The following is a 19,737-nucleotide window of genomic DNA, read 5'->3' as shown; positions in this document are numbered from 1 at the left end:
GTGGGTGCCGTCTATCCCGGTGCCCCGGGGAGGTGGGTGTCGTGGGTCCCAGTGCCCCGGGGCGGTGGGTGCCATGTGTCCCGGTACCCGGGGCGGTGGGTGCCATGTGTCCCGGTGCTCGGGGCAGTGGGTGCCGTGTGTCCCGGTGCCCGGGGCGCTGGGTGCCGTCTCTCCCGGTGCCCGGGGCGGTGGGTGTCGTGCCTCCCTCTGTCGCGGTGCCCGGGGCGGGTCCGGGGGCGCGCGGCGCATGCGCGCTGCGGGGCGGCGGGGAGGGGAGGGGGGTGGGGGGCGCGCGCTCCCGCGGCGGCGATGGCGGCGCGAGGGCGCGCGGCGGCGGCGGCGGCGGCGATGGCGGAGCGGCGGCTGCCCAGCCCCGAGCAGTTCGCGGGGCAGAGCTGGAGCGCCTGGGTGCAGCGGGCCGGGCCGCCGGCCGAGCCGGGTGAGGGGCGGCGGGGGCGCGGCGGGAGCCGAGCCGAGAGGCAGCGGGCACCGGGCGTCCCGCAACGGGCATAGGACACTGGGCATCCTGCACCGGGCATCCTGCACCGGGCATAGGGCACCGGCACCGAGCATCCTGGACAAGGCATAGGGCACCGGCACCGGGCGCCCCGCACCGGGCATAGGGCACCAGCACCGGGCATAAGGCACCGGGCATAGGGCACCGGGCATAGGGCACCGGCACCAGGCATAGGGCACAGGGCATCCCGCACCGGGCATAGGGCACCGGCACCGGGCATCCTGCAACGGGCATCACACACCGGGCATAGGGCGCCGGCACCGGGCATCCTGCACCAGGCATAGGGCAGTGGGAATCCTGCACCAGGCATAGGCTACCAGCACCGGGCATCCCGGACCGGGCACAGGGCACTAGGCATAGGGCACCGGCACTGGACATAGGGTACCGGGCATAGGGCACCAGCGTCGGGCATCCCGCACTGGGCATAGGGCACCAACACTGGGCATCCCGTACTGGGTATAAGGCACCAGCACTGGGCATAGGGCACCGGGCATCCTGCACTGAGCATCCTACACCAGGCACCAGCACTGGGCATAGGGTACCAGGCGTAGGGCACTGGCATCGGCATTGGGCATAGGGTACTGGGCATCCCACACTGGGCATAGGGCACCGGTCACAGGGCATCCTGTACTGGGCATGAGGCACCAGGCACACGGCAGTGGGTACCGGGCATCCTGCATTGGAAGCTGGGCACCAGGCATAGGGCATCACACAGCAGGCACAGAGCATCCCGCACCAGGCAGCAGGAACTGGTCAGACAGCACCAGGAACTGGGCATCTTGCACGGGGTACCAGGCACTGGGCACCTGGCACAGGGCACTGGACTGTAGGGCATCCCGCACCACTCAGTGGGCATCCTGCACCAGGTAGCAGGAACCAGGCACCAGGAATAGGGCATCCTGCACTGGGCACTGGGCAGCAGGAAGTGGGCATCCTGCACCAGACAAAGAACCAGGCACTTGTTGGTGGGAACTGGGCACCAGTCATAGGGCATCCTACACCAGACATGGGACAGCGGGAAGTGGGCACAGGGCATTCTGCACCAGGCATGTGGCATCCTGCACCGGGTACCAGGCAGCAGGCAGCCAGCATAGACCATCCTGCACTGGGCACCAGGCATCGTGCACTGGGCACAGGGCACCTGCCACAGAGCACCCACTGCAGGGCATCCTGCTCTGGGAACCAGACATCCTGCACCAGGCAGTGGGAACTGGGCAGTGGGAACCAGCCGCAGGGCACTGGGCATAGTGCATCCTACACTAGGCACCGGGCAGTGGGAACTGGCACCGGGAACCAGGCATCGGGCATGGGACATCATGCACTGAGTACCAGGCATAGGGCACAGGGCATCCTGCACAAGGTGCCTGGTACAGGGCACCAGACACATGGCATCCCACCCTGGGCAGCGGTAACCGGACACGGGGCATAGGGCAACCTGCACTGGGCAGCAGGCAGCCAGAACTAGGAACTGGCACCCAGCATCCTGCACTGGGCAGCTGGCGCTGGGAACTGGGCATCCTGCACTGGGCATCCTGTACCAGGAACCTGGCGTCCCGCAGCGGGCACCTGGTACTGGTACTGCTCATCCTCCATCAAGCACTGGACATTGTGCACCGGGCATCTGGTACTGGGAACCCAGCAACTGGAGCTGGCACCAGGCACCCCAGTCTGGTCACTGGGAACCCTTCTCTGTTACTGGGAACGGTTTACCAGCAACCCTATCCCAGGTGCCAGATGTCCCTGGGTGTGGTGAGAACTGGGTAGCCTGGATGAGAAATTGGGTAGCCCACACTGGGAACCAGTTGCCACTGTTACCCCAGAGCAGGCAGAGGGCACTGGGTGCCCCAGCGCAGGCACTGGGAACCAGGCAGTGGGTGCTGGGAGCCCCAGACAGGGAACTGGGCATTGCCTGCTGGGTGATGGGATGCCCTGCACTGGGAACCAGACAGTGTGCACTGGGAACTGGGCACTGCATACTGGGGAGCTGGGCACTGCCCAGGCTCCTGGCACGACCAGACAGGACACGGGCACTGCTGGTTGGGCTGAGCACAGCTAGGTGCCCGGTATAGCACAGCTGGATGGGACTGGGCACCCAGTATGGCATGGCTTGATAGGACTGGGTGCCCAGTATACCACAGCTCGACAGGACTGGGCTCCTGGTATGACATGGCCAGAGAGGACTGGGCACCCAGTATGGCACAGCTGGCCAGCACACTGGCACTGCTGGCCTGGTGGACACCGGTTTCCCTGCAGCAGAGCCTGGTGCAGCCAAGAACCGGGCATAGGGCACCAGCACTGGGCATCCCGCACCGGGAATAGGGTACCAGCACCGGGCATCCTGCACTGGGAATAGGGTACCAGCACCGGGCACCCCGCACAGGGCACCGGGCACAGGGCACCTGGCATAGGGCATCCCACACCGGGAATAGGGTACCAGCACCAGGCATAGGGCACCAGGCATAGGGAACCTGGGGTGCCCCTGGGGTGTCCTCAGGCAGCGGGAACAGATCCCAGTCCCAGCCCAGCCAGGACAGGGCTGTCCCCAGCAGCACCCGCTCCCCGCTGGCACTGGGCTGTCAGCAGGGTCTGGCGCAGGGTGGCAGGATGGGCACCTCGGAGGCAATGATGCCACAGGGCTGACCCTGATCCCGGGATGGATCCGTCCCATCCCTCTGGTGTAATTCTAGCCAGTTTAATGGTTCTGGTAGTGCCAGGGGTGTTGGTAGCCGGGACTCAGCAGCCGCACCCCGTGCTGTATGCGGCCCGGGAAAAGCTGGGACAATCCCCATGTCAACCGCTGCTGATGGAATTTTGTCTCTGGCAGGATCAGGGTTGGAGCTGGAGGAGAGTGGGAAGAGCTGTGGCAAGAAACTGGAGGCCATGACCCTGATTAAGGAAGGTAAGCTCCGTCCTTTGGGGAGAAAACCTGGTGTTTCGGGGCTGTGCTTACCTTCCAGCCCGAGCCCTCAAGCTGTGATGCTTCCCCGGCACTGAGAGTCGTGCCGTGCTGCTCACCGACCTCTCAACCCGCAGACATGAACATCTTTGGCCACTGCCCGGCGCACGACGAATTTTACCTGGTGGTTTGCAACCATTGCAGCCAGGTGGTGAAGCCCCAGGCCTTCCAGAAACACTGTGGTGAGCCGGAGACTCTGGGAATGCTATCCCCCTTCCGCAGCGTCCCCTCTGGCACCAGGAGGGGCACGGGAAGGCAGCCAGGGCTGGCCGTGCTGGCACAGCCTGGCTTTGGGGGGTTCGCGGTGGTAGGACCCCTGGTGTGGTCTAACGTCAGGCTTTCCTGTCCCATCCCATCCTATCCCATCCCATCCCATCCCATCCATCCCATTCATCCCATTCATTCCATCCCATTCCATCCCATTCCATCCCATCCCATCCATCCCATCCCATCCATCCCATCCCTCCCATCCCATCCCATCCCATCCCATCCCATCCCATCCCATCCCATCCCATCCCATTCAATCTCATCCATCCCATCCCATCCCATCCATCCCATCCCATCCCATCCATCCCATACATCCCATCCCATCCCATCTATCCCACCTCACCGCACCCCGTCCCGGCAGAACGCCGCCATGGCCCTCTCAGCAAGCTGTATGCCCGCGCCACCGCCAACACCAAGTGCCACGTCGCTGTCAACGGGCAGCCGGCAGCCGGCATGAGCCCCAGCACGGCCAAGGCACCGCGGGAAAAGCCCCTCGGTGCCCGCGGGCGAGCCCAGCCCCTTCCCGAGCGGCCAGACAAGGACAACAACCTCTGGTGAGCGCTGGGACGGGCGGCGATGCCCTTTCCCTGCTGCGGAGTCGCTCTGACCCCTTGCCAAATTCTCTCCCCAGCTTGTTCGTGCCCGTGGTCAACCTGGAGAAGATTCCCAGCATGCCCAAACCGGATGGGCACAGGATCAAGGTGCCCCCCAAAGCCGTACCCACCAACTCCAAGGAACCCCCCCTGGGGAAACCCGCCACGGCCGCGGTGCCGAAAGAGCCCCCAGGGCCGGCTGGGGGCAGGGGGGATTTGGCGATGATGCCTGCCGACGGCCCCGGGTGCAAACCGGAGAGCGTGCCCGCCCTGGGGGAGAAGGATGCGGGTGCCTCCAAGCCGCCCCCCAGATCCCACAAGAAGCTGGCGCGTGAGTCCCCCCCTTTCCTTGCCGGCGACGGGGTTGGGGCGGCAGGTTGGTGCCACACGGCACCAGATTCCGGCGTGGCATCCCGGGGCCGTTATTCTGGCAGCCGGGTCTGGCAACGGGGTAGGTACCGAGGGGGCATCTCCCACCTCTCGTGCCGTGTGCGGAGGAGCTGTGCCCTGACTGCAGCTCCGTTCACCCGGCAGGTTTAGGGTCGGTGCCCGCGGTGCCGGCTGGCGCAGAGGAGCGGCGGTGGCGGCGTGCGGCAAGAGCGTGAGCCAGGGTTGAACCCCCCCCCCTCGTGTCGCGTGTCCCCCCCCTCGCCTCCAGTTATGGGAGCGGGACAGATGCGGCGGTACTCACGGGTGCGATGCCATTAGCAGAACCCAGGCTGGGGTGAAATGGGGTACGGGGCCTCCCCCTGGGAGGGGGGGGTAAGTGGGGCGGAGGGGCACCATCTCCTGCCCCCCACCTCATTTGGCAGAAGGGGGACTCGGGGGGGGCCGTTGACCCTCCTGGATTGGGGGTGCTGTGGCTTCTCGCTTCAGTGAGGGGGAGTCTCCATCTCCAGCCTGGCTGGGGGGGGCAGGGGTGACCCCACAACCTCCTCCGTGCCCACGGCCGGCAGCGATCCTGGTGAGGCTGTACCCCCACCACCACCGCTGCTCCCATCCTGCCATGCAAACCTCAACCAGGGCAGGACATGGCAGGGGCAAAGCATTCGCCCCCCCACTGCCAAACAGAGCTTGCCCTGTGCCCCCCCCGGGACCCCCCAGGCATCCCCCTGCCTCCCTGTGCCCGCAGGCAAGGAGTGCGACCTGAACCGGCAGTGTGGTGTGCTCAACCCCGACACCAACAAGATCTGCACCCGCCTGCTGACCTGCAAGGTAGAGGGGTGCCGGGGGGTGGGTTGGAGGGGTGCTGGTGGTGTTTTCTCGCCCCCCCATCCCCCTTGACCCCCTCGCTGCTGCCTCCCGGCGCAGATCCACTCGGTCCACCAGCGGCGCGAGGTGCAGGGGCGAGCCAAGGACTTTGATGTGCTGGTGGCCGAGCTGAAGGCCAGCGCGCGCAAAGGCGAGACCCCAAAAGAGAGGAGCCCCCCCGTAAAGGAGCCGCTGCCTCTCGCCGTGCCCCCCAGCGCCTCTCCCTGCCGAACCAAGCCCCCCCACTTCCACTGCCCCCTCCCCAGGTGAGGACTGGGCTGCGGGGTGGGGGGTGACACCCCCATATGGGGCACCCCAAAAATCTCTTGCCCCCCCTCCCCACTCTACGGTGCAGGTCGCGGCTTTCCTCCGACAGCGATGGTGAGGATGCGCCGGCTGCCTCTGGGGAGGGGGGCGCGGGGCTGTTCCCCCTCCCCTTGCCCAAGGGAGGCAGCTGGGGGTCCAGCGAGGAGAGCGAGGAAGAAGGGGGCGAGGAGCCCCCCCCGGACCCCACACGCCCTCCACGGCCACAAGCGGTGAGAGGGGACCCCTGCGGTGGGATGGGGACCCCCAGTCTCCCCATCAGCCCCCGTGATGCTGCATCCCGCTGCTGGTGGGGGATGCTCAGAGGGGCACTGGGGGGGGGGGCATGCTGACTGGGGGTGTCGTGTATGTGTGTCCCCCAGTTCTGCACCTTCGGGAGCCGCCTCGTCAGCCCAGGCTGCTACGTCTTCAACCGGCGCCTCGACCACTTCTGCTCGGCGCTGGGCTCCATGCTCGAGCGGCACCGCAGCTCCCACAGGTGGAGGTGAGGGGGGGCCCGGGGCGGGGCAGCAGGGGCTGGGGGGGCAGGAGGTGATGGGGGGCAGCAGGGGCTGTGGGGGGGGCAGGAGGTGATGGGGGAGCAGCTGGGGGGCAGCAGGGGCTGTGGGGGGACAGCAGGTGATGAGGGAGCAGCTGGGGGACAGCAGGGGCTGTGGGGGGACAGCAGGTGATGGGGGGCAGCTGGGGGGCAGCAGGGGCTATGGGGGGACAGCAGGTGATGGAGGGCAGCTGGGGTTGTGGGGGTACAGCAGGTGATGGGGGGGCAGCGGGGGCTGTGGGGGGACAGCAGATGATGGGGGGGCAGCTGGGGTGCAGCAGGGTCAGAGGGCAGAGGGTTCCAGAGTGCAGAGCCCCCCCAGACTCGAAGTGGGGATCCCCCTCCCCAGGGTCCCAGCGCAGCATGGGGGGGTTTGCCTGAACTGGGGGGGAAAGAATGGGAGTGGGGACTTGGGGGGGTCCCGTCTCACCCCTCTGCGCCTGATTTGGGACGGATGGAGGGTGGGCAAAGATAAGAGCAGGGATTTGAGGGGGATTTTGGGGGGGGCCTCATCTCGCCCCTCCCCACCCAAGATGTGGCGATGTGGTGGGGTCAGGGATTTGGGAGGGGGTCCTGTCTCCCCCCTCCCTGAGCTGGGGGGCATGTAGCGGGCTCAGGGCTGGATGCAGGATTTGGGGGGGGCCCTATCTCACCTCTCCTTTCCCCCTCCGCCAGGAAGATCCCTCCAGCCGCTGACCCCCCCCTCCACGGCCCCCTGCCCCCCCCCACCGCCGCTGCTCCCCCCTGCGACCCCGCTGCCCCCAGTCCCTCGGCAGCGGCGCTGGCCCCCTCCGGCCCCCATCTCCCCCCCAGCCCCAACTACCCAGGGGGGTCCCCACCCGCAGCAGCCGCCTGCAGCCACCCCGAAAGCGCCGGGGGGGGCACGCAGGCCATCACCTCCCCCCTCCCCGCCAACACCCCCTCGCCCTCCTTCAGCAAGTTGCCTTCCACGAAGGCCAGCAGAGCGGCCTTGGACACCCGCAAACGGAAGCCCCCCCTCGCCACCGGGGCCCCCCCTTATAAACGGACCAATTTGGGGGATGGGGGTAAAGATAACCCCCTCCCCTGTCAGGTTTTGCCCCCCCCGGGTAAAATGAAAGCCACCCCTTTGGGTTGCTCAGCTGCTTCTTCCCCCGGCATTGTTAACGGCGTGACGCGGGTGAAGCGATTCACCCCCCCTGAACCCCAAAACCCAGGGGTGCCACCCCTGCTGCCCCCCCCGCGCTGCATCTCTGAGGATGAGGTGAAGAAACGTAAGAATTCGGCCACGTATTGCCGGTCTGGCAAAGGCAAGGCTGCGCTCCCCCCGCCCGCCCCCCCAGCGCCCCCCGCCTCAGCACCCCCAGACTCGGGGGGCTCCATCCGCATGAAGAAGCCGGGGACCCTCCCCACCTTCGAGGAGAAGCGGAGCAGCTTGAAGGTAGGGTTGAGATGGGAGGGACAACCGAGGGAGGTGGGGGGTGGGAGACTGGGGGGTGCAGGGGGGTGTTGGGTGTGAGGATGGGACCACCAGGGGGTGGGGGGGGTCAGGGTTCCTGGGTTTGAGGGACCCCCGGGAGCCTTGGGGACCACAGGGACACCATGGCTCCATGGGGGGGGCACCATGGGAGAGCTGTGTCCCATGTGGGGACACTGTGGGGACCCTCTAGATACCCATGTCCCATGTGGGGACACCATGGGGACCCTCTAGATACCCGTGTCCCATGTGGGGACACCATGGAGACCCTCTAGATGCCCATGTCCCATGTGGGGACACCATGGAGACCCTCTAGATACCCGTGTCCCATGTGGGGACACCATGGAGACCCTCTAGATGCCCATGTCCCATGTGGGGACACCATGGAGACCCTCTAGATACCCGTGTCCCATGTGGGGACACCATGGAGACCCTCTAGATACCTGTGTCCCATGTTGGGGCACCATGGAGACCCTCTAGATACCCATGTCCCATGTGGGGACACCATGGAGTCCCTCTAGATACCTGTGTCCCATGTGGGGACACCATGGAGACCCTCTAGATACCCGTGTCCCATGTGGGGACACCATGGAGACCCTCTAGATACCTGTGTCCCATGTGGGGACACCATGGAGTCCCTCTAGATACCTGTGTCCCACGTGGGGACACCGTGGGGACCCTCTAGATACCCGTGTCCCATGTGGGGGCACCATGGAGACCCTCTAGATACCTGTGTCCCATGTGGGGACACCATGGAGACCTTCTAGATACCTGTGTCCCGTGTGGGGGCACCATGGAGACCCTCTAGATACCTGTGTCCCATGTGGGGACACCATGGGGACCTTCTAGATACCTGTGTCCCATGTGGGGACACCATGGGAACCCTCTGGGAGAGCCATGTCCAGCGGGACACACCATGGGGATCCCCTGGCCTCAGGTAGGGGACAATGAGGGCCACCATGGTCTTGGGTCATCCTTGGTTGGAGGATGCAGTGGGGACCCTCTGGAGCCACCATGGCTCTGGGCGGTGGGCACTGTGGGAACTCTCTAGGACACCCCTGCCCTAGGTGAGGGCACTCTGGGGACCCTCTGGGGACCCTCTGGCTTCAGGTAGGGGCCAATGGGGTCACTGGTGCTGGGTTCTTCAGTGATGGGTGGAGAATGCATTGGGGACCTTCTAGGGCCACCGTGGCTCTGGGTGGTGGCACCACAGGAACCCTCTAGGACACCCCTGTCCCACATGAGGGAAACCGTGGGGACCCTCTGTGATAACCATGTCATGGGGCGGTGACACCATGGAGACCCTCTGGAATAGCTGTGTCCAATGTGGGGACACCAGAGGGACCCTCTGGTACCCCCTGGCCCCAAGTAAGGGACATTGTGGTGTCCTGGGCCACCCTGGTGATGGGGGGTAGATGCCGTGGGGACCTTCTAGGGCCTCCTTAACTCTGGCTGGAGGACCTTCTGGGGTGACATTTGTCCATGGAGGGCTTCGGGGACACCCTGACCCGGTCTGGGGCCACCGTGGCGCTGGGGTCTCCCCATAACTGACATCTCCCTCTCTTCTCCCACAGTCCAAAGCTCATTAACGGAGGGGCCACCGGGGCCACCAGGGCCACCTGGCACGGTGTCCCCCACATCCCTGCCCCGGAAAATGCCGCAAATTGATGAAAGAGGGGGGGAAAAAGAAGAAAAAAAAATCCACCAACACTGCAAGGAGGTGAGAAGGGAACTCCGACCTCGAGCCAAATACCTCAAGACTCTCAGTTCTGATCTCTTGCTGCTAAATCAGCCCCCCGGGAGAGGAGGGGGCACCGGCCACCGGGCCACCACCAGCCACCGGGCCACCCCCGGGCACCACCGGCCGCAGATATTTATAAGAGTTATTATTGCTGTTTTGGGTTCTTTTTATAAGAAAAAAGCAGAAGAAAAAAAAAAAAGGACATGTAATGTGGGGGTTCAGGGGGTGTCCTGGGGGTCCCCAGGGTCACAGGGGACAGGGTGTGCCCATGGAGCAGAGTAGGAGCTGGGGGGACAGCGGACACCCCCAAGAACCCTGAGGGGACAGAGGGACAGGGGTGGCTCTGACTGACCCCCATGAGGACAAAGAGGGGGGGTCCCCAGGATACCTCCCCACCATCAGTGCCCTTTGTGGGTCCCCAAGCCTCACCCCCACTGGATTGACCCCCTCACATCTGGGGAGACACCCCCCCCCCCCCAGGAGAGAGATGGGTGAGGGAGGGATGCTGGAGGGGGGAATGTTGGGGTGCAGGGGGTGTCGTTGGGGTGCGGGGTTGGTTGGTGAGGTGCTGGGGGGGTTGGTGAGGTGCTGGGGGGGTTATTGGGGTTGGGGAGGGCGGTGAGGTGCTAGGGTTATTGGGGTGCTGGGGAGGTTGGGGAGGTGCTAGGGGGGTTATTGGGGTGCTGAGGGGTCACTGGGGTGCTGGGGGGGGCTTGTAGGGTAACGGGGGGCTGTTGGGGTTCTGGGGGGGGCCAGTGAGGTGGGGTGTGAACATGGAGCTGGCATGAGGGGGCACGTAGATGGGGTTGGCTAGGCTGTGGGGTGGGTGCATCAAGGTGACCCCCCCAACCCTCCTTGCTCCCCCAGTCCCCCCATGCACCCCCTGCACCCCAGCTTGGGGCCGTGGTAGCAGCACTGGTCCCAGCTCTGCCTGACCCCCAGGGGGACCCCACACGGCTGACGTGGTGGCATCGCCTCTGTCCCCAAACCCTCTGCGTTCCACAGCAAACCCCCCCCCCCCCATTAGCACCCCAAAACACGGGCACAATGCGAAACGCGTTTATTTTGGCCAAGGCATCAGCAGGCAGCTGCCAGCGCGGGGGGGACGCGGCCCGGGGAGGGGGGACACAGGGGACACAGGCTGGTCTGCGGGGACACAGGACAGGGGGTGCTGGAGCCCCCGTGGTCCCATTCCCTGCGAGGCAGGGGGGGGCTCTGCTTGCAGCTGTGGGTGCAGGAGGGTGTTTGGGGGGTGGGGGGGTTGCACCCCATGTGTCCCCAAGGGGGTGACATCCCCTGATGTGGGGACTCGTGCTTCGCAGGACGCATGCCAGGAGGGCGCGGGGGGAGCAGCGCTGTGGGGAGGGGGTGTGAGACCCCCCCAGGAGCCAAGTGGCACAGTGTGGGGGTGCTGCTGTCCCCAAGCGGGGGGGGGGCACCCATTAATCCAGTACCAGTGCTGGCACCTGCAGTCCTGCAGTGTCCCCACAGACCCCCCCTTGTCCCTCGCAGTCCCAGTGCGGTGATGGTGACCCTGGCGGAAGCCGGGGTGGGTGGGAGCGGCAACGCGGGGGGGCGAGGGCAGGTGTGTCCCCCTCAAGCTGGGGACACGACGAGGGGGGGGGCTCCAGGCTTTCCCTCCTGGCTGCAACGCATCCATTGAGGACGGGGTGTCCTGGGGACCATCCCTGTGATGTCCCCCCACTACACCACGATGGGGGTATCGGAGAAGACGGAGCTGACCGAGTCCGGATCTGACACCTTCCTCTGTGCCTTAGGGTGCCGGGGGGGCGGCTGCGGGGTCCCCCCACTTTTGAACCTGCCGTTCTGCCCCGGGCCGGTGGCAGAGGCTGAGCGGGACCGACAAGGCTCCCCAGGGATACCGGCGGCGTGATTTGGGGTGGCGCTGAGAACGGAGGAGTTGATGCTGTCGTCGCGGGGTGCCGGCGACTTTTCGGTGCCGCGGCAGCAGCAGCAGTGGCAAGGGGTGAGGTACAGGTAGATGAGCACCAGCACCACGCTGAGGATGCAGCCCACCAGCGTCGTGTAGGCGGTGTTGAGGGTGTCGTGGGGGCCGTGCAGGGTGAAGTTGTGCACCAGAAGCTCCACGTAAACCGTCTCGTTGAGGAGAGGACCCGCCACCCAACAGGCGTAGGTGCCGGCATCCTCGGGGCGCAGTGCCCGCAGCTGCAGGCTGCCGTTCGCCAGGAGAGCGGCGCTGCCATTGCCCCCTTCCTCCAACACCCGTTCGCCTCCCGGTGTCACCCAGTGCCGGCTGCGCACCCCTTGCAACCGCGTGTCGCAGCTTAAGGCGATGGTGTCACCCAGGTGGGCTTCCAGCACCGCTTCTTGCGCCTCGCTGCAGTTGAGCGGTTGCCGGCCGGCCAAGTCGAGGATGCTGATCTCAATGGGCGCCGGCGTGGCAGGCAAGGAGCACCGCAGCTCCTCTTGGAAATCCATCACGGCGCTCAACCGGCGGTGATGCCCGCGGGCGACCAGCTGGAAAAGCAGGCAGTCGCAGGCCAGCGGGTTGCCGTGCAGGTAGAGGCGGTCACGCAGCCAGGCGGGCAGCGCCTGCAGCTCGCCCACGGGCACGCTGCGCAGGCGGTTGGCCGAGAGGTCGAGCAGGGCCAGCTGCGGCAAGCGGCTGCCATCGCGCAGCAGCTCCAGCGGGAAGCGGGTGATGCGGTTTCGGCCCAGATAAAGCTTACGGAGGCGGGCAAGGTTTTCGAAGGCGGTGCGGTCCAAGGTGGAGATCTCATTGTTGTAGAGGAGGAGGACCTCCAGCTCGGTCAGGTCACTGAAGAGGTTCTCCTCCAGCACTCGGAGCCGGTTGGAGGAGAGGTCCAGGTGCCGCAGATGGGGGACGTGGGTGAAGGCTTCGGTGGAGATGAAGGAGAGCCCGTTATGGCTGAGCAGCAAGGCGTGGAGGTGCGCCAGCCGCCTGGGCGTCCAGTCCGCGCGCAGCCGGCTCACGTTGTTGTGGCTGAGGTCGAGGACGGCGGTGAAGCGGGGCAGGTGCGACGGCACCGAGCTCAGCGCCGCCTGCGAGCAGCTCAGGATGTTGGAGGCACAGACGCAGTGCGGGGGACAGGTCCCACCAGCCGAGCCCCACGGCAGGAGCAGCGCCAGCACTAGCAGCAGTGGCAGAGGGAACCCCGGACCCCCAGCTCCCTCCATGGCCGCGTTGTGCCCCACGGGCGCTGGGGATGGGGCACCAGCCCGTGACACCCAGAGCAGTGGGCTGGGGCCACAGGGTGGGCTGCACAGGGTGGCTTCGGTCACCCAGTGTCACAGCATGCACCGAGCTCACTGCTCACCAGCGTGGTCACCCGATGCTGCGGAGGGGGGTGGCTTTCTCACCCAGTGTCACAGCATGTGCTGTGGGGTGGCTTTGGTCACCCAGTGTCACATGTGCCAGGCCAGCTGCTTGCCTGCTGTCACGGCACAGAGTGGCTCGGTCCCCCGGTGTCACGATGCAGGGTGTCTTCGGCCACTTGGTGTCACAGCACACACTACGGCGTAGCTGCGGTCACCCCGTGTCATGGCATGCGCTGGGCTCACCGTTCACCCGCTGTCACGGCACAAGGTGACTTGGTCACCCAGTGTGGCGGCATGGCATGGCTTTGGTCATCTTGTGTCACAGCACACGCTATGTGGTGGCTTTGGCCACCCGGTGTTATGGCACAGGGTGGTTTGGTCAACCTGGTGTCACAACACACGTTGAACGTGCTGCTCACCGGGTGTCACGGTGCCGGGTGTCTTGGTCACCCAGTGTGGTGGCATGGCATGGCTTTGGTCACCTCGTGTCACCAAGCTCGCTGCTTACCCAGCGTCCCCGCGTAGGTTGACTTGGTCACCCAATGACACAGTCTGTACCGGGCTCACGGCTCACCTGATGTCACGACGTAGGGTGGCTTGATCACGCGGTGTCACAGCGTGTACCGGGCTTGCTGCTCACCTGGTGTCACGGCAGAGCAGCTTGGTCACCTGTTAACGCAGCATAGCGTGGCATTGTCACCCAGCGTCACCAGGGATGGTGGTGGCTTTGACCACCTGGTGTTACGGCGAGCACCACGCTTGGTCTTCAGTTGGTGCAACAGCACCGGTGGCGGTGGTGTCACCCGGTGTCACGGGTGGTGGTGTCACCTGGAGTCACGGGCCGGTGGTGTCACCCGGTGTCACGGGTGGTGGTGTCACCCGGTGTCACGGGCCGGTGGTGTCACCTGGTGTCACGGCGCGGGGTGGCTTTGACCACCCGGTGTTACAGAGTGCACTACGCTCCGTCCTCACTTGGTGCCACAGCGTGGGGTGGCTTTGTCCCCCGGTGTCACCGCTCGCCCCCTGCCCAGCCCCCCTCGCCCCTTGTCCCCCCCTCTCCCCGGTTCCCCCGCCCCCCCCCCCTCCCGGCCCCGCCGTGCACGGAGCACGCAGAGGATGCTCCCCCCGCCTCTCGGGCGTTACCGGGCCTGGTACCGGGGCCGGTTTGGAGGGCGGGCGGGGGAGGCCGAGCCGAGCCGAACCGAGCGAGTCCGAACCGGGCCGGGCAGAGCCGAGCGGGCCCGGCCGAACCGAGCGAGGCGGAGCGGGGCCGAACCGAGCCGAGAGGAGCCGAAGGGTTCCGAGTGCAGCCGAACCGAGCCGAGAGGAGCCGAGTGCAGCCGAACCGAGCCGAGAGGGGCCGAGTGCAGCCGAACCGAGCCGAGAGGGGCCGAAAGGATCCGAGTGCAGCCGAACCGAGCCGAGAGGGGCCGAAGGGATCCGAGTGCAGCCGAACCGAGCCGAGAAGAGCCGAGTGCAGCCGAACCGAGCCGAGAGGAGCCGAAGGGATCCGACTGCAGCCGAACCGAGGCGAGAGGAGCCGAGTGCAGCCGAACCGAGCCGAGAGGGGCCGAGAGGAGCCGAACCGAGCCGAGCGGTGCCGGACGCAGCCGAGGGCTCGGAGCGGCCCGGGCGCGCCCCGCGGTCCCGGTAGGGTCGGAGGCGGCCCCGTCGCGGCGCTCCCGGCACGGAACGAGCCCATTGGCCGCCGCCGCAGCTCCCGCCGCCAATGGCAGCAGCGCCCGCTTAACCCCTCGTGGACCGCGGGAGGACCCCCGGCTGAGCGCCCCCCCCCCCCCCCCGCCCAAGCCATCCGCAACCCCGCAGCAACCCCGAGCCTTCCCCATCGTCGTCAGCATCCCTGCCCCAATCCTCATCTTCATCTTCAACCCTATCCCCATCCTCATCCCCATCCTCATCCCCATCCTCATTCCCATCCCCATCCTCATCCCCATCCCCATTCCCATCCCCATTCCCATCCCCATCCTCATCTTCATCTTCAACCCTATCCCCATCCTCATTCCCATCCCTCACCTCATCCCCATCCCCATTCCCATCCCCATCCTCATCTTCATCTTCAACCCTACCCCCATCCTCATCCCCATCCCCATCCTCATCTTCATCTTCAACCCTATCCCCATCCTCATCCCCATCCCCATTCCCATCCCCATTCCTATCCCCATCCTCATGCCCATCCCATCTCATCCCTCACCTCATCTTCATCCCCATCCCCATCCTCATCTTCATCTTCAACCCTACCCCCATCCTCATCCCCATCCCCATTCCCATCCCCATTCCTATCCCCATCCTCATGCCCATCCTATCTCATCCCTCACCTCATCTTCACCCCCATCCTCATCCCCACTCACATCCAGGTCTCTATGCCTTTCCCTCTCCCCTTCCCCATCCCATCCCATTCCATTTCATTCCCACCCCACCCCGTCTTCTCCTCATCCCTGCTCATCTTCATCCCCATCCCAAATTCATCCCCATCCTAAATTCATCCCCATCCTCATCTCCCTCTCCATCCGAATTCATTCCCATCCCCATCCCCAATGCCCTCCCAAATCCGTGCTGCCCCAGCACCTCCTCCATGCTGCAGCGCTGGTCTCCCCACATCCCGCAGTGCCCGCCATCACCCCCTGGCACTGGCCCTCATGCCCCATTCCAGCCCAATTCCCCAGTTCCAACCCCATCCCAGTGCCACCCACCACCCCCCGGGGTGTGGGGGACACATCCCACCCTGGGGGGGGTCCCTGCTGAGGGGCACCCCTGGGTGCTGCCAAGCAGGAGTGCCCTGTGCCACCCCCCCCCCCCCGTACCCCCCCAGTCTGTAGCTGTGTCTCTGCATCCGGGTGTATTTTTAGATGCAAAAGATTTGTGCTGGGGGTTTTGGGTCCAAAATTAGAGAGAAAGGAGCCAGAACAAACCGCGCTGAGATGATGCAGCTTTTTTTAATGCAGGGAGGGTGGGGGGTTGGGGTGTATAATTAAAGGGGAGCCCCTGACACAAGGAGTTCCCCAGGGTGCCCCTCGCTCTGTTCTCCCAGCACCCCAGCAGGTGCCACCCCATCCTGTGTGTGTCACCCCCCCCCCATCACCACCATCACCCCCACCCCTCCTGGCAGGGAATTTTGTCCTTCGATCGCCCTCAATTTCTCTGCTGTAATCCGGGTGCTAATCCCTGCTCAGCACCCGCTGCCCAGCCCGGCCCCCACCCAGCACCCTGACCCCCACCCCACTTGTGCCACTTGGGGGGACCTGGGGGGGGACCCAGGTATCCGAGAGGAGCTGGCTCAGCACCGCGCTGCAGGCAGCATGCCAGGCAGGATTGGTGCCTGCTGCCCCACTGCAGGGTTGTGTGCTACATGGGAGCACACGTGTGTTAGCGTGCACACGCAGACTCGTGCCAGAGTGCACACGCACACACTGGAGAGGTGTACGCGCATGCACCAGGTATGTGTGTGTCACCCTGATCACACACATGTGCGACCTCGATAACACACACATGCAAACCTGCCAGGTTCACACGCGTGTGTGTGTGCGCACAGATGGACCCACGGTACATGTGCACACGTGTGAGGCCCCTCCAGCACATGCACACACGCGTGTGCACACACATGCAAACACACTTACCCTGCGTGCCTGGCTGAGACTTACCCAGCTGTGCTGACCTCTGTGTCCCCATCCTCACCCAGGGCTTTCCAGCTGTGTGGAGGTGCCAGTCAGCTGTGCCAGGCTACCGGGGTGCCTGACTGCTGGGGTGCAGGGGTACACGTATGCCAGGGTGCCAAGGTACAAGGGTGCTGGGGTGTTGGGGTGTAAGGCTGTTGGTGTACAATCATGCCAGGGTGCCAGGGTGCTGGGTTTCTGGCTTGCAGCAGTGCTGGGGTACATGTATGCTGGGGTGCCCAGTTGCTGAGGTGCTGGGGTACAGTCATGCCAAGGTGCCAGGGTGCCAGGGTTTTGGGGTGCAGAACTGCTGGGGTACAGGTATGCCAGGGTACCCAGATGCTGGAATGCTGGGGTACATGTATGCTGGGCTACCCAGTTGCTGAGGTGCTGGGGTACAGTTATGCCAAGGTGCCAGGGTTTTGGGGTGCAGAACTGCTTGAGGTACAGGTATGCCAGGGTGCCCAGATGCTGGAATGCTGGAGTACACACACAAGGTGCCAGAATGCCCAGGAGCAGGGGTGCTGTGGTACAGTTCTGCCAGGGTGCCCAGGTGCGGGGGTCCTGGGGTGCAGTGGTGCAGGGGTGCTGGGGTACACATATGCCAGGGTGCCAGGGTACCTGGGTGGTTGGGATGGCAGGGTGCTGGGATGTTGGGGTGCTGGGGTACAGGTATGCCAGGGTGCCAGGGTACCTGGGTGGTTGGGATGGCAGGGTGCTGGGATGCTGGGGTGCTGGGGTGCAGGGGTGCTGGGGTACAGGTATGCCAGGGTGCCAGGGTACCTGGGTGGTTGGGATGGCAGGGTGCTGGGATGTTGGGGTGCTGGGGTACAGGTATGCCAGGGTGCCAGGGTACCTGGGTGGTTGGGATGGCAGGGTGCTGGGATGCTGGGGTGCTGGGGTGCAGGGGTGCTGGGGTACAGGTATGCCAGGGTGCCAGGGTACCTGGGTGGTTGGGATGGCAGGGTGCTGGGATGCTGGGGTGCTGGGGTGCTGTGGTGCTGGGGTACAGGTATGCCAGGGTGCCAGGGTACCTGGGTGGTTGGGATGGCAGGGTGCTGGGGTGCTGGGGTACAGGTATGCCAGGGTGCCAGGGTACCTGGGTGGTTGGGGTGGCAGGGTGCTGTGGTGCTGGGGTGCTGGGGTGCAGGGCTGCTGGGGTACACAGGTATGCCAGGGTGCCAGGGTGCCCCAGCGCTGTGGTGCCAGAGTGCTGGAATGCTGGGATGCAGCAGGTTGGTATTCAGGGTGCTGGGGTGCTCAGTACCAGGGTGCTGGGGTATTAGGGTGCCACAGTGTATGGTGCCATGCTGCTGGGCCGCTGGGCTGCCAGGGCCATAGGGTGCTGGGGTGCCAGGACAGTGGGGTGCAGGGGTGCCAGGCTGCTGGGGGGTCACAATATCTCGGTTCAGGGATGCCGGGGTGCTGAGATAGTGGTGTGCTTGGGGACTGGGATGCTGGGGTGCTGGGGCACCAGGTGTGCCAGGGCATCACAAGACCCTTAAAGCCAAGGCAGCCCCCTGCCCCCCAGCATGCTGAGTGCCCCCAGGGTCTGGCTGGGCTGCAGGGTGGGGGGTCAGCACACAGCCCTATTTTTTGGGGGGGGGGGCAGGACCTCCCCAGGTCTGGGGCTGCACGAGGGGCCCCTGTTTCGGAGAGCTGGCATAGGGTGGGTGCCCAGTGCAGCTGAAGCAGAAGGGTGACAGGTGCCCCTGAGGCTGGGAGGGGTCTCTCCTGCTGCAGGGTGACACGGAGAGAGATCAGCAGGTGGCTGTGAGGCTTTGCTGCAGTGGCTCAGCCTCTCAGGCCCTGAATTATTGATGCTCGGGTGGCAGGAAACAGCAAAGCCATAAATCAGCCTGGCACCAGCGTGACAGGGCAGGAGCAGTGCTGGCTCCCTGCCTCAGTTTCCCCAGGGAGGAGAAAAACCCACAGAGCTGTGTTCTCAGGATACACCTTGGGGGCTTAGGGCAAGGGTGTGTGGAGACCCCCAGCTCCCCTTTCTGGACAGACAGGGTCGGGAGGGGGGGGTGTGTCTGCATCGCCTCACTGTGGGGACACTCCTGAACACTGGGGTGCTGGGGTGGGGTCAGCATGGCTGAACCCATGTCTACACCGGCATGATGGCACTCGCCTATGAGGTTTGGGGATGGGTGGTCAGAGGAGGTGGGTTGGTGGCCACCAGCCACAGGAATGGGTGGCCAGAGGAGGTGGGTTGGTGGCCACCAGCCACAGGAATGGGTGGCCAGAGGAGGTGGGTTGGTGGCCACCAGCCACAGGAATGGGTGGCCAGAGGAGGTGGGTTGGTGGCCACCAGCCACAGGAATGGGTGGCCAGAGGAGGTGGGTTGGTGGCCACCAGCCACAGGAATGGGTGGCCAGAGGAGGTGGGTTGGTGGCCACCAGCCACAGGAATGGGTGGCCAGTGGAGGTGGGTTGGTGGCCACCAGCCACAGGAATGGGTGGCCAGAGGAGGTGGGTTGGTGGCCACCAGCCACAGGAATGGGTGGCCAGAGGAGGTGGGTTGGTGGCCACCAGCCACAGGAATGGGTGGCCAGAGGAGGTGGGTTGGTGGCCACCAGCCACAGGAATGGGTGGCCAGAGGAGGTGGGTTGGTGGCTGCCAGCCACAGGAATGGGTGGCCAGAGGAGGTGGGTTGGTGGCCGCCAGCCCTCGAGTTTGTGGATAGGTGGCCAGGTCAGGTGGGTTGGTAGCCACCATCTACCAGGTTTGAGGTGATCATGTAGGTTGGGGGAGCCCATGTTTAGGTGCCCCCCTGGATTTTTATGCACACACATGATGCCAGAACAAAATGGGGGTCCCCAGGGCTTTCCCCATCCCTGGGGTGCAGGGTGATGCAGAGCAGAGGATGAACGCGGGGGAGGCAGTCGGGATGCAGGGCAGGTGGATGCCTGCGGGTCCCCAACATTCCTGCTCACCAGAAGATCCTCCGCTGGCCTGACAGGCGCTGGTGGTGTTCGGGGGGCCATCGGTAACGGTCTCCGGGCCCAGGTATGACGCGGGCCGGTTCATCCGAGGTCCCACATTTCTAATCTGGTTTGGATGGATTTATTTTTGGGTTCTCGTAACCTAGCAATGGGCA

The 19,737-nt window shown here is 65.2% G+C and overlaps 3 protein-coding genes across 3 annotated transcripts; 2 read left to right on the top strand and 1 right to left on the bottom strand.

Moving 5' to 3' along the window:
• The first annotated feature begins 297 nt into the window (after window positions 1–297).
• ATXN7L2 (ataxin 7 like 2) lies at window positions 298–9,794 on the top strand. The gene is made up of 11 exons (XM_054087690.1): window positions 298–439; window positions 3,342–3,416; window positions 3,551–3,655; window positions 4,102–4,294; window positions 4,372–4,664; window positions 5,466–5,548; window positions 5,645–5,850; window positions 5,940–6,120; window positions 6,271–6,392; window positions 7,122–7,866; window positions 9,477–9,794. Exons 1-11 carry the CDS (start codon window positions 310–312, stop codon window positions 9,489–9,491), a joined length of 2,148 nt encoding a protein of 715 aa, XP_053943665.1. The 5' UTR covers window positions 298–309; the 3' UTR covers window positions 9,492–9,794.
• Window positions 9,795–10,856: 1,062 nt separating this feature from the next.
• On the bottom strand, window positions 10,857–13,790 carry AMIGO1 (adhesion molecule with Ig like domain 1). Its single transcript, XM_054087589.1, has one exon. The coding sequence runs from the start codon at window positions 12,821–12,823 to the stop codon at window positions 11,348–11,350; it is 1,476 nt and encodes a 491-aa protein (XP_053943564.1). The 5' UTR covers window positions 12,824–13,790; the 3' UTR covers window positions 10,857–11,347.
• Window positions 13,680–16,718, top strand: LOC128854453 (basic proline-rich protein-like). The gene is made up of 3 exons (XM_054088001.1): window positions 13,680–14,261; window positions 14,362–14,790; window positions 16,662–16,718. Exons 1-3 carry the CDS (start codon window positions 13,680–13,682, stop codon window positions 16,716–16,718), a joined length of 1,068 nt encoding a protein of 355 aa, XP_053943976.1.
• The last annotated feature ends 3,019 nt before the right edge of the window (window positions 16,719–19,737 follow it).

The sequence above is a fragment of the Cuculus canorus genome, chromosome 24 (assembly GCF_017976375.1).
Source record: "Cuculus canorus isolate bCucCan1 chromosome 24, bCucCan1.pri, whole genome shotgun sequence".
Taxonomy (NCBI): Eukaryota; Metazoa; Chordata; class Aves; order Cuculiformes; family Cuculidae; genus Cuculus; species Cuculus canorus.
This window is presented reverse-complemented; position numbering and strand designations above follow the sequence as displayed.

Excerpts from the sequence above, each read along its gene's own strand:
- ATXN7L2 (XM_054087690.1), top strand. The coding sequence starts at position 310 with ATGGCGGCGCGAGGGCGCGCGGCGGCGGCGGCGGCGGCGATGGCGGAG. Across the intron at positions 5,851-5,939 it reads TTCCACTGCCCCCTCCCCAG|GTCGCGGCTTTCCTCCGACA; the intron begins GTGAGGACTGGG and ends TCTACGGTGCAG. Across the intron at positions 6,121-6,270 it reads GCCCTCCACGGCCACAAGCG|TTCTGCACCTTCGGGAGCCG; the intron begins GTGAGAGGGGAC and ends TGTGTCCCCCAG.
- AMIGO1 (XM_054087589.1), bottom strand. The coding sequence starts at position 12,823 with ATGGAGGGAGCTGGGGGTCCGGGGTTCCCTCTGCCACTGCTGCTAGTG.
- LOC128854453 (XM_054088001.1), top strand. The coding sequence starts at position 13,680 with ATGGTGGTGGCTTTGACCACCTGGTGTTACGGCGAGCACCACGCTTGG. Across the intron at positions 14,262-14,361 it reads GAGCCGAGAGGAGCCGAAGG|GATCCGAGTGCAGCCGAACC; the intron begins GTTCCGAGTGCA and ends AGGGGCCGAAAG. Across the intron at positions 14,791-16,661 it reads AAGCCATCCGCAACCCCGCA|GGCTTTCCAGCTGTGTGGAG; the intron begins GCAACCCCGAGC and ends ATCCTCACCCAG.